This window comes from Grammomys surdaster, unplaced genomic scaffold (genome assembly GCF_004785775.1).
Source record: "Grammomys surdaster isolate TR1022 unplaced genomic scaffold, NIH_TR_1.0 125679, whole genome shotgun sequence".
Classification (NCBI taxonomy): Eukaryota; Metazoa; Chordata; class Mammalia; order Rodentia; family Muridae; genus Grammomys; species Grammomys surdaster.
The window spans coordinates 1165239-1179248 of record NW_021620516.1 but is presented as its reverse complement, the minus strand read 5'-3'; the positions used below and the strand labels follow the sequence as shown (position 1 = coordinate 1179248).

The following is a 14010-nucleotide window of genomic DNA, read 5'->3' as shown; positions in this document are numbered from 1 at the left end:
CTCTCTCTCTCTCTCTCTCTCTCTCTCTCTCTCTCTCTCTCTCTCTCTCTCTCTCTCTCTGTATTCCACATGTGTTTAAGTGCCTGGAGAGTCAAGTAAACCCAGCATCCCCTAGAATGGTAATTACAGCAGGGAGTTGTGAGCTGCCCAATATGGTAACTGGAAACCAAACTCGGGTTCTCTGAAAGCACAGTCAAGTTCTCTAAACCACCTCTTAGTTCCTCTTAGAGTCTCAGTGCTCCCTCTTCTGTGATACCCCTGAGCCCTGGCGGGAGGCATGGTGTAGGTGCCTTGAAAATATAGACTTTTATTTTCAAATACCTATTATTCTCTCTAGGAACCTATATGCTTACAACAAGCACAAATCTTTACTATGATGTGTTACTGTTCACACTTTCTAACAAAAAATTAATAATTCTTCCTTTTACCTATCCCAGAATCATATGTTGGCTTCATGATGGAACTTCACCTTTATGGTAAGGGAACCAGGCCTCCGCTTGCTCAGTCTGTGTCTCTTCCTTGCTCCTCCTCTACACAGAGCACTGAAGAACCCATGAGATGTGCAGAGAACAAGGAGAAAGTGACTCCTGGCTGCTAGCACTGTGAATCTAAAGCACCACCACTAGATCTGTTTGACAGCCTGATTAACTTCATTTTTAAAGGTTTACTTGTATGTCAGTTTCACTGGCAAGTGTATGCCATTGTTCCCCTGAGCTCCAGGCAGTGTTTTTTTTAGCTGCCCAACATGGTGTTGGGAACCACAGTAGAGTCCCCCGAGGAGCATCAGTACTCTCAGCATCTGCACTATCTAGCAATCCTTGACTTGTTTTTGGAGTAAAGCATCAGATAAGTCAGATAAGGCAACACTTCAGGGGTGCTGCAAGAGAGGTCTAAGGTGTGTGAGGGCTAGGCGCAGGGACGGGCATGGATACAAGCATGGTACAATGTGGCTTCCAGGCTGAAATCCCAAGGAATCCTGTACAGCTAGTTCCTGGAGCAGCTCCCACCTGCATACTACACTGTGGAGTGGCTTGAGCTTTCTTGAGACATTGATGCCTCTGAGCAAACTACAATTTCACGGCTCCTGACAGTGTGAAGGGTGTGATGTGGAGAATAAGATTTCACAGGTATGCCAATAACTTAATAGTTTATTAGTCAGTCAACAATATTACAAATATTTAAAAATTACTTAATATAAATAGTTGGCAGCAAACTATTCCATTACAGAGTTAAATTACCAGTACAACAGACAGACTGGAGATTTAGACACCTGGAAGATAACAATAAAATAAACTAAATTATTTAACAAAAATTTTAAGCTGAAGGCGTTTTACCTAGTGTCCATAAAAGCATGGGTTCTCTTTTTATTTAGAAAAAAATAAAAAACGGCTTTAACACCCCATTAGGAATATAAAATAAAATCAACTGAAAATATTAATTTGCATATCAAAGAACCATTTATAGTTACAATCCAAACACTCCATAAACCACTTGTGCGATTCTATACAGAAACTGGGAATTAGAAACTAGTTGCTTTAATATTACAAAGATTTCAGCTCCAAAAATAATTCAACGTAAAATAAACTTTAGCAATTAGTGTCATAAAATTATATATTTTCACATAAAAATACAAAATAATATTAATGACAAGAATATGAAAAATTATTCCAAGTATTTTACTACTATTAAAATAAAATAAAACCCAAAAAAACAAAATAGAAATATGCATGAAAAAAGTCTCTCCTTTTGTTAGCAAAACACTATCCAAAATAACTACAATCATTTACATCAGTACAAAGATTTCTGGGTTTAAAAAATAGTTGCAATGACAAAAGGGGCATCTTTTCTGACAGTAAAAAATGACACTGTGGATAAAGTCTGCAAAATATGCAATGAAAAAAATAAATTTGCATTAAAAAGGTTTACACTGTATCTTTATACAAACATTAGAAACAGTATTGCACATCACAACACAGAATCGAGGTTAGTCAGCCTTCCAAAATGTGTTAGATTCAAGTTTTGTGGCATCTTTGAGGAGAGGCTCGTGCAGCCAGATGCAACAGGGATAAAATATCAAGTGTTTTCCATACACAAATATATAAATGCTAAATGTTTCCTTCTTAACAAAAAGTGTGGATTTTTAAAGTACTTTTTCCTCCACAGTCATTCATACTTTTGGGCAGCAATATGAACATTTAGGGAACACAAATGAAGAAGCTTTGAAAATACAAAAATACAATCAAAATTAATAATTTTCTACAAAAATAGTAAAATAAATATGATCTGTAAATTAAAAAAACCTCTAATACAGTGTTTAACAGTTAGAAAATAAGAATGTAGTACATGAAAGGAAAAATAATCCCCAAACAAACAGAAAATGAAACAAACCAGAGGTAGGGGAGAGGCAGGGAGGGACACAGTATAAGACCAATGAGCTTTGTCCTAACAGGAATGAAGGTGACAAAAACCAGCATTTCCGTCACATTCACCCTGGTAGGAGGAGGTGTTTCTCTTGCATTTCCCTTCATTTCAAATATTTACTTCCGTTTAAGAAGGGGAAATGATTTTCGGCATCTCCAATTATTTTATCATATAATTTATTTTAGAGTTCATTATTTAATACATGAAAAAGGCTCTTCAATTTTAAACATTAAGCAGAAATTATGAAAATAAAGTTTAAAAATCTGCGAAATTAAATATCTAAATAATTAACATTGCAAAACTACTGATTTCTTTTCTAAATTCCAAAAATTGAGGTATAGCAAAGGAGATGTCATCAGTCAAAAAAAGGGTGCCATAAAATAGCTGACTGTTGGAAAAATCTCTCACAGAGATATAAAAATAGTGCATAACAAATGTCAAAATGGATCAAGGTCTGGCAGGGCGAGGGTAGAAAAGAATGCTCCAGAAACTCTGGAGGGTCATGGGGAGTAACAGGTTGGGACACGGACAAATAAATTAGTAAAGAGCTCCTCTGAAAACAGCATCAACGTCAAACACTAAAAACTTGAGCCACAACCACAATAAAACAGCAGAGTTAGACATGAACCACGCATTTTTACAGTACAAAAAAGCATACCATCGACAACCAATGTTGAGATCAGCACTTTGCTCATGTGAAGGATTGTCCCAAGGGTTTGCTACACAGGCCACACCCTTGCAATTTTCTCTCTTTAGAGTCAAAAATCTTAGTTCTGCATTAAAAAAATAAAAAAAATAACAATAACAACAACAAAAAAAACATTTACCATGTGGGGTGCTTTGCTTAGACTGCAGGGTAACTCCTACATTATTAACACAGCGGCTAGCTGCTGTTAGGATGCTCTAAAGAGGAAAACCACCACGAACGAATGATGTTCTAGGTCAGAACTGTGCATGTTTCCACGCAACTCCCTCAATAAGGAAAAAAGAAAAAAATGCAAGCAAAGTCATTACTGAAATTCCTTCATCAAAGTTTTAAAAAAGCAATTCTTAACCATTAAGAATAACAATGCTCCATGCAACAGTGACCCCAGTTTAGACAGAAGACCCCATATACATAGGTCAAACACGTAAGCAAATTTAAGCCAGATTTCACCATTGTCTTAAAGGTAAATTTTATGCAACTAGCCATCTGTTATATTTTCCCATCTCCATTTTGACTTCACTAAAGTTCTGTGTTCTTCTATAAAACCCTCTTTTAAAGTATGGGCTTTTTATGGGTCTCACATTCGGTGACTGGTTAGCAGTGTGCTGGCCATCTTTGGTTTTTAAAGGATGTTTTAACCATGAACTATCAAAGGGGCTAAAATCAACTTTCTTTAAAATTCCTGTGTTTTTCTTTTATTCAGTCTTTTATCTATACTATATCACTGCACATGAATTAGAACCGCACATCACAAAATTGCACAGGGATTACAAATATTACATCCAGTCTGCATAAAATCGAATTCCACTACTGACCAGATCACAAAATGGCTGCACTCTCTAATCTAAAACTAATTTGCATATTGTACACATGTAGGACAACATTTTTAACTTGAAGTCACAATAATGCATGCAAGTTTGCTTTTTTGTAAAGAAACAAATTTTCTAATTTGTTCATGCTACCTAGATTCAAGAGAGCTTTTTGAACATCTGCAATACCTCACCTCGTTAGTTAATGTCCAAGTGCATGCATATGGTGGACACAGGTAAGTAAACATGCATTGTTTCACATTCTAAACTATGGCAGTTCCGGCCATATTGTGCTGCCTGCATTGCATCCGCAATGCAGTGTGTCTCTAACGTTTTCAATCCCGTATTAATAGGTGACATTTACACATAACACCTATATAGCAGCAAAGCTAATACAGCTTGTGATTAAAAATGTTTAAAAATAGCTAATAAATCAGATTATCTTGAGGTATTATTTCTTGCAAGTCAAAATGGAGAGCAACAAAATCAACCCTAATTTTTAGTTTATGTACACACTGAAAACAGCAACAATAAAAATAAGCATTTGTAGCAGACATATTCCATCTTCACTATTATTTTGCTACCTTTGGTAAAGTACTGGGGCAGATCTTGAAGTTAAAAACCCATGTTAAGAAATAAGTGCACGCTTCACCCACTATATAGCAGCAGACTGTGTTGCCCCTACGCAAAACATTCTCATATCTAATTTTAACTTTACATATAAAAATAACTTGGAGAAAATACAAAAAAACATTTTATTTTAACATGAAAATATCACAAAAATTAGTAAGCCTGAGATGTAGGGTTTTGGTGAAAAACAAGAGGCTTGTAGTGTTTTGGCTGCTGATAACGATGCATGTATCGAGAGCTGGGTGAGAAGCAGAAGAATGCACTTATTTCTTCTGCACGTCAGTGTCTTCAGCACAGTAAGCCACATGCACCCTTTCCTTCCTTGTTAGACGGAGGCCAGTTTGCTATACTTAGTTCCAGCGGAAGTGGATCTGACGCGGGCGATCAGCACCTTCCTTCACCAATGGCTTATGGAACTCGCGTCCTGCACGAGAGTGGATATTTGCCCAACAAAACTCACAGTAATACTGCAGGCAGGTGACATTGGCACAGAAAAAGGGGGCAAATTTCCCACCACAGCGCGCACCCTGGCACTCGTCACACATCTGGTCATCTAGCACATATGGCTTCACCTCCACCTAGAAACAGACAAGAAAAATATCTCTGTGGAGTCTGCTTCACAAATACAGATTTGGAATGATTTTATCTGTTCATAATGTGCTAGAGAAAGAAGAGACAGTAGGCAGTGTCTTGTGGAAAAAACTTCCCCAGGAATGAGGCTAAAAGCAAACCAGTTTGCTTCTGTGCTGACGACATTGTAGATCAGGTTTCATGTTTATAACTGGCTGTGAGCTTGAGGAGTTAAACACTAATTCATTTATTTCAATACATTTCCTTCAGGAGTTGCTAAGTGCTATTTTACTATATTGTCCAAAGAGAAAAAGTCATTTTAAAGATTTAAGACATTCTTTTCTCACTTTTGTAACATCTTGGAAACACCTGTATGCTCGCATTAATACTTTTGAATTGTGAGCAAAACTCATAAGGGATTCTCAGCTCATTATGAGAAACTAATTTCTTCTCATATTTTTCCTTTACTCTAGGATCATAAGCTGATGAAACTCAACAGCCAGCCTAGGACTACAGCAGCCATTCCACTGCAGGTTATAGTTGCACCTTGCTTGCAATAACTGCTGCAAACAAGCCAGAACTGTGGCTAATGAGATTCAGGGCATGTCCAGACTTCTAAACTCTTAAGAAATAAAACCTCACTGTGAAGGACTGACTCAGCAAATGATGTCTGATTTGAGTTGGCTCTAGAGAACAGTCTCTCTTGACCTCCTTCCACATCTTTAAATGGAGAATAATAGATCATTGGGGTTGGGAGGGTTAAATTCCACATGGATGAAGAAAGACCTGGGATCTCCCTGGGAAGCAGTGTCAGATGCTTTCAGCTGCAGTGCCTAGCCTAGCTGTCTTGGAACTTTATGAACGAACCTAGGCTGTTGACTCTGGCTGACTGTATGGTGTCAGTATTTTAGAACAGTTACGTACAATTCACAGACTTTAGCGTGAAAGAGGTACATAAATTATTAGCTTGTTCTTCTGTTTTAGATGGTAACCACTGTTCAGTTATTCAATAGGACAGCCTTTCAGCTGTCACTCACAAGACTTCTCAAAGCTGCTACTCTGATGACCCAATCTATGTTACTAATGGACTAGTGTTTTCAATCTCAGGTTAAATGACTTACAAAAATATATACAGTGTCTGAATTTTAGTTTTTATAAATGAAAACCTTAGCTCTTAACTAGCACTTCCCAATTTCTTTAAGCACCTGTGCACACTTGAAGTCCTTAACCCAAAGACTAACTTGCACTCCTTCCCATGTGATAAGTTTAGAAAGTGGCACAGAGAGAGCTGTTTACTGGAGATTATGGTAGGCACCTGGCTTGTTTCCAAGCACTTTGTCTTGGGCCCAAGCTTGTATAAAATCCCTCCACACCTAAGCAGGTAGTTGGGACTTACTGGCTGATTAAAAAATTGACATGGCTTTACAATCACATCTATACTTTTATGTAATGCCTTTAAAGTTCACCAAGAAACTTATATTTCACAGATATTCCAGTAGGAGACAAAGGGAGCTAAAAGTGTTTGAACCATATTATTAACTCCTTATGGTGAAAGCACCTACTAAGTAACAAGTAAGACACAGAGGACTTCCCAGTGTGTAACTTACGCGTTTATCAATGTCACCATGCTGAAGCTGAACAAATCGAGCACTGATGGCAGCAATGTAGCTCTGCTGATTGGAGAAAGCAACTCGCCCAGCACCTTTTGGGTATTTTAGTTCTGGATCTGTATCGATTCCTGCGTAACACACACCACCATACAGCCGGTCCATGATCATAGCAAGTTCCACTTCAAAAGGAAAGACGTTCACATTAAAGGTGAGAAGACAGTAAATCAACAACTGCAAATCAAGAGAATGCTAACACAAAGCAGCTGTTAGGAGAGAGTGTGAGAGCCAGAGCTTTGCACGTGCCAGCAGGTGTTCTATCACTGAGTTATATTCTCAACCTTAAAAACCAAAACAAAACAATAAACCCCAAGCCACTTGCTTACTGTAAAGTTAGACTCATTACCACCATATGCACTGTCTTATAATCTGGAGAAGAAACAGTGTCATGTTCTTTTTAAACCCCAGCTCTTTCATCTGCGTATCTCTTTCATTCACTTTCTTTCTAGAAGGGCACAGCTTTGTCTCCCCTCCCTTCTGCAGTGCAGCTTTTCTCTCACAGTCATTTCTACCTGCACAGTCTCCTCTTCCTTAAGAATAGTCCTCTTCTACATGAAAATACTGTCCTCTCTGACAGGCCATGCAGGTTGGAGGGACACACTGCATGGCAAGGGAGGCCAGACCAGCTCAATCATTCTGGTGACCAATGGCGGAGACCTATAGCCAGTCTGGCCTCATATCTGTCTGTACAACCTTAATGATCAGATTAGCACCCTATGACTCCACTTTAATTGTTCTTGTTAAGACCAACTTTCCCTCTGGATAAGTCCAGTGCTCAATCTTCCTGCTGGCAGTCCTGATCATAGCTAATCTATTCCCTTGTCTGGTAATATTTTTCCATAATTCACTCCACTGATAACTTTTTAGTCTCACTTTTCAACGTCAGAACACCTTAAGGCTCTGTCTTTATACCTTTGTCCACACTCCTGTTTGGCTGTCTCTATTCTGTGATATGTATTTAAATACCACCTGTGTTTGTACCTTTAAGCTTCTAAATTTGTACAAATTTGTGGAATTTGAGTTCCACACTCATAAAAGCAACTGTCTACCAGACAACTTCTTGTGATCTCACATCACACAGCACATTACACATAAACACAATCTTCCTCTAGTTCATGAAACATGTTGCAATGAGTTTTTGTTGACTCAATTGTGAAAGAGACAGACAGGATCAAGTTACTGAGACAAGATCTCTGACTTCATTATTTTTACTTCCACTATACAGATAATCTCACGGAGCTGCTTTTCAGAACACAGTGAGAATCCAATCTGCTCACTTCCATCAGTCATTTCTGTTTAAAAGCTAGTATCATGTTTCATTTGGTTTATGGAAAAAAGCTTATCTGCTTGTCTTTGATCCCTTCTCTCCTATTTATTTCCAAACCACTAGAAATAATTATTTTTTAAAACACCATACTAGACACTACATGGTTTAACTGAAATTTCTACTTCAGACTTCTGAATGGGGCCATGAACTTATATTGAGAACCCAGACACCATCTCCTCTAACCTGCCCTCCTTTGCTGTTTCTCACAGCTACAAGGTAAGCAACCACTCAGCAGGTTCAGACTAAAGATGGGATTCAGCCTTATATTTTCTGCCTAAGTATTCAAGCATCTGTTCACCTGGTTCTTTCCTACCATACAAGAGTCCCTTATCCGTATTTACTAAAAGCCGGTTTTCCCTCAGAAATAATCATCTTGTGTGGGCTTTCAAAAATCTATGTGATTATGGCTCTCTTTTGCTTAAACTACTCTTGTTTTGGGGATAAATATCAACTAGTCCATTAGACTTGCATGATCTAACTTTTATTGATTTCTAACATATTTTGGTATCTGTCCTATCATTCTGTGCATTCCCAGGTCAGACACTCTGCTTTATACAGTCCCTCCACGAATATACTCTGCTCTGCACTCAAGACTTCCAGACACGCTCTTCCAAGGGTTTGGAACATTTGTCTGCAACACATTCCTCACAATGGTCCTACTGCCAAACTCTAGAAATCGTTTTTATCAGCTCATATATCTTTTAGATATCACACCATAGCATATTCTAAACATGATCATATATAAATATATATGTATATACACATACATATATATATTTCTATTGCCACATACATATATACTTCTATTCCCAATCATCATTCTTTGTAGCAGCTAACAAATTCTTTAAGCATTTACACGTATGACTAGATAATTCGTATGTCCCTGACTTGAAGAAGCTGCTTTCAGAGACAGAAATCACTAGCCTTTCAGATGGTATGATACTATATAGAATATATATACAGTAAATTTACACATCTATAACTATATCCTACTGGATATCCTTCAGATTTGGTTCCTGGTTACTGAGAAACAGACCTTTATAATTCATTCATCTAAAATACTAATTTAGTTAATAATTCAAATGCAGAAAAATACATACTTCCATAGATTCCAAAGTCAAGAAAATAAGAATCCAATATTTCTGACTCAGAGATTCTACTTACCAGCCCTTAATGGCCTAGGAACACCTCCAACAAAAATTGTTTTTCGGGGATCCAAAGGCTGAGAACCATCCATGACGAAATCACTATCACTTAAATTCCAAGGACGGATTTGAACCTAGGAAGAAAATTACATTTGTTCTTACTCCTTTTATTGTTTAATTTTTTAAAATGCAGTCTTAAATTCATAAACAATAATTTTAAAATACTGCTTTGAAAACCTGCCTGTATAGGGCACGGTTCATGTGGTGTTTACTTACAGGTTTGTCTTTGATAGTAGGGCTGGAAACACACAAGTAGAGCTTTCCATCTTCTTCAATGCAAGCATCAATGAGAGCCTGAACTGAGCTCTCTTCTTGAAAGAGGAGGAATGCATAGCCTGGAATAACCATGAAAAGTGATGTGCATGTCAAACAAGCGACTTTACCTCAACTTAAATACTGTTCAAAAATAAATAAAACCCATCAAATAGGTTTGAATCAACCTATCTTCCACAGAAGAACACAATATCCCATGGAACATACACAAAGACTTGGGAAGTGAGGGAAGAGAGAAAGAGAGAGAGAGGAAGAAAGACTGATGGCAACCCTGACAAGGTCCTATGGCAGTCAGTGTACAGTACCACAGTCCAGAGCAGTGAAACAATCCCTCTGGTTCCAAGATACAATGGTGACTATCAGGTCAAGGTATACCCAGAACTCAAAGCTCTGATGCAGTACAAAAGTGCAGAATTTGATAAAGTATCTGATTGCATTAAAAAAAACCCATCAAGTCATTAAACATATCTGCACCAAGACAGACTGCCATAGATAAGACTATGCAAGATTAAAACTACACTCGAGTCATTTGTAATTGGTAGAAAAACTATAAATATTCTTTAAAAAAGACTAGTTTTCTTTAGAGAGTTAATTTTGATATAAACTAAGTTTCAAAGGAAATTTTCTATAAATATTCTATAATAACCAACCTCTAGATCAATATACTAAAATAACACTTTAAAGTAAAATTTTTAAATTTTGTGATGTGTAATATTTTAGTATTAATTTTAAAATACCTTAAATTTTATATTTGAAGTTTTAAATATTTTGCCATTAGGAAAGATATAGGCATCATCACAATTAAATGATAAGTAAACACAAACACAAAACAAAAAGCATTAGGACAGAGGCTCATGACAAGGAAACAATACAGAGAGAAGTACTAGAGCAGACTATAGGGCTTGAAAGAGGGTGAGAAATACCAGAAGCAGCTAAAGAGCTGTGAGATCTGGGTGCACTTTGGAGGGTGGTACAACCAGATGGAATGCTAACTCCAGTGCACTGACTTTTCTGTGGCTGCGCTGGGTCTGCTCTGTCCCCAACAGTGGATTAATAGGTGAAGAGGGATCTTCTTTCCCACATCCCCACACACATTTACTGTCTTTTGTTTTCTTAATAATCATTTTTATTAGGGTGAGATGGAATCTCAAAGTAGTTGTAATTTGCATTTCTCTGATGACTAAACTGTCAAATGCTTTTAAAATGATTTACTGGCCATTCGTAGTTCTATTTGTAGGAATAAATCTATCTCTTCAGTTCCTGTGTCCATTTTTTGTTGGGTCATGTGCTTTCTTTCTTGTTGGTCTGTTATTTCGAGTTCTTTGTATATTCCAAATAGTAATCCATGTCACATGTATAGTTGTAAAGATTTTTCTCCCATTCAGTAGGCTGTGTCTTGGCTTGACTCCCTTCCTTCACTGTACAGCTTTTGCATTTCATTAGGAGGGGGCCTGTCTCCAGGGCTCCTGGAGTCCCACTGAGGCAGGCCTTCCCACACCCCTGCTTGGAAGGTTTTGCTACTTCTCCTGGCAGTTTACTTTTTTATTAAGTGAGGAGTTTAAAAACAGTATTTGACAGTGAGTTAGAAACATCCACCAGTTATTTCCCCAATGCTGTGTCATACTATCACCTGAAGACTTGCATATGCCTGGTAATATTTAGAGTACTTAAACAGTTTTATTTGTATAAAATATAAATGAGTCATTTCATGCTCATCTTGACTCATAGCATTGAAAATACTTTTCTGTAAGTTTGAATCCACATTACTTATAAAATAATGCTTTAGGCAGAGAAATATTCAAACATATATTCATTTTAACTTATTAGATCATTAGAAAATTATGAGGAAACTGTCAATCTTCTGACTCTTAAATGGCTTCAAGTAAAGCGGAAGTAGCTCTTAGAATCACTCTGCCTAGCTCAACTCAGGCTAATAGTCTCTACAAAGTGTTAGCTTTTTGACAAGTTCATTTTATTATTTGTGTATATGTGGATGTCAGAGAACAACTTTCAGGAATCAGTTCTCTTCTTCTATCTTTATGTGGGATTTAGGGTAGAACTCAGGCTTGCGTGGCAAGAGCCTTTACTGTATAAGTCATCTTCCGGGTCCACACGTCACTAGCATTTATACAAAGGTACTTAACAATCAATTCTAAAAGTAAGCCCCGAATAACTGATATTATTTCTCTTGCTCTCATTCAACCTAACAAATATTAATAATACTTCTTACCTTTTGGTGGAAAATAGGACTTGCTTTCTGCTTTATGAGGCCAATCTACTACCAAAGGTCCAAATCTTCGGAAGCTGGCAGTGATCTCATCTTAGGAGACAGAATGCGCATCACAAATTAGTCCCAATGATTCATTCCAAGAAACTCCATATTTCTAAGTACTTCAAAATTTTAATGTCAAAAGCATCAAATAGCTTAAGATTAAGTATAATGTCAACAGGAAATATATCCAGTGCTTATTAAAATACTATATAAAATTTAGCTATTTTCATCAAAATAAATTCATTTTTAAGCAGCACACTAGCTATACTAGTGTATTCAATGTGAATCCTAATATTTCATAGTTCACCCGAATCTTGGCAGCTTTGTAGTATACCCAAATCATAACTAGCATTGGAATGAACCATGTTGGAAAGCCAGGTTTTTGTTGGGATAAGGTATATAGCTGTAACGTCAGTCAAACATACCAAGGTCAACATAAGCCAGACAGTTTCACTGACAGTCAGTACCATATGGTCAATTTCAATGATCTACTCTTATATATGTCAGGATATGCAGAATACATTTGCAGATGTATAAACCATACTGAAAATTATCTACAAATTTAGCAATATCTTCTCTGTAGGCTATTAACGAATCAGTAGATTTTCCCTAACATTACAAAAATAGTTTAAATATTCTTTTAACTTTTACCTTAAGTTACTTCTCTTTATTGTATATTTTTATACATTTACTATCATCTGTATAATACTAATTTCCTATTTTATGTTCTGTTTCTATTTTATTGGATTTTATACTGTGTTTCTGTATCTTTAAGTAAACTGATATGACTAGAACATTGTGTCCTTTATAAAAATGCTCACAGTAGCATTACATATATGATAAAAAAAATCTACTAGGCCTTAAACAATACTTGTTCAATATCTTCATATTTCAACGGCTCAAAATTACGTTTTACTCTGGTGGGGTTTTTTGTTTGTTTGTTTTTTGTCTGTTTTTAAAGCAGGATAAATTTACCTTCATCAATATCTGGAGGAAGCCCACCAACAAAAACTTTTCGAGAGAAGCGTTCTATTCGTTCTCCATTTTGATGAGCTGAATAACATGTTGGTGAATTTAAAACACCAACTTGATCACTGTGACCATCATCCAACAAGCTATCATCTATTGGAAATAGGGAAGATCGACCTAAAATATAAGAACAAATATAAACTGAGTCTCATATGTTAAAAAAGTGATAATAAGGTCAAACATACTGATGTCAAACTTAAAGGGTTAGACACTAAGATGACACTGACATAAAGATGAATGGAAATACAGACAGTACAGACAGAAGTGATTTCAGTATGACTTAGAAATAAAGTCATCAAGCTACGGAAGTGGTTCGAGAGCAGATGCTAGCCTAGTATAGATGAGGCCCCAAGTCCAATCCCTAGCAACAAAAGGAAAAGAAGAGTCACATGACAATAACTACAGCACATGAGAAGCAATAAATCTACTAGCTCATCTCAAATTTTTATGGATTGCAGCAAGAAGCTAATGTATAAGAAACACTTAGGCCTGAATGTACAACAGGATTCTTTAGAAACTGGTAGTAGAATGGAAACAGCATTAAGTTAAATAGATTAGAGGACACTGTGAAAGAAACAAAGCAAAAACACCAAGAAAGCAAGATACTACAGAAAGCTGTAAGCTGTACTTGTCTATAGTCTTGAAGTAAGTTATCATTCATGATAATCATATGACTATGTAGAGGGGACTTCTGCACATGTGGAAAGTACGACCTTGTGAAGTAATGCTGATGTCCTGTATGTTCACACAACATAAAGTGACCTGATAAAATATAGTATCCTTATCCTCAAGAAATAAACACAAGGTAAGCTCTATACATGTAAGGATGACACGTATCTATAAGAAAGCCTCAAAATGCTTGACAGGACGTAGAGTAGAGGAAAGCAATAGTGCACTGAATACCAAGGGAAGTTCTTAAATCTACAAGGGTACTAGATAACACCTGGCTGAAACATGCAGAGCCAAAGTAAAAGAAAAGCCCTTTGAAGATAAAAGAATTTATCTTTAAAGAATACGTTTTACTTAGTAGGTTGGGGAAAAAGACAACACAACAAAACAAATAAGCAAGCAACAACCACTATCAATGACCTGGGTTCAGGA

The 14010-nt window shown here is 36.8% G+C and overlaps 1 protein-coding gene across 7 annotated transcripts in view; it reads right to left on the bottom strand.

The window, feature by feature from the left end:
- Positions 1–1130: 1130 nt before the first annotated feature.
- The window catches only part of Cpeb2 (cytoplasmic polyadenylation element binding protein 2), a 55256-nt gene continuing 42376 nt past the window's right edge, over positions 1131–14010 (bottom strand). For all 7 annotated transcript variants that reach the window (XM_028787813.1, XM_028787816.1, XM_028787814.1 and 4 more), the window contains 6 exons: positions 12856–13026; positions 11839–11928; positions 9552–9670; positions 9295–9409; positions 6744–6925; positions 1131–5144 (listed from right to left, as the gene is read on the bottom strand). In XM_028787813.1, the coding sequence (XP_028643646.1) occupies positions 4917–5144; positions 6744–6925; positions 9295–9409; positions 9552–9670; positions 11839–11928; positions 12856–13026 (905 nt within the window). In that variant the 3' untranslated portion in view covers positions 1131–4916. The remainder of the gene's footprint in view (positions 5145–6743; positions 6926–9294; positions 9410–9551; positions 9671–11838; positions 11929–12855; positions 13027–14010) is intronic.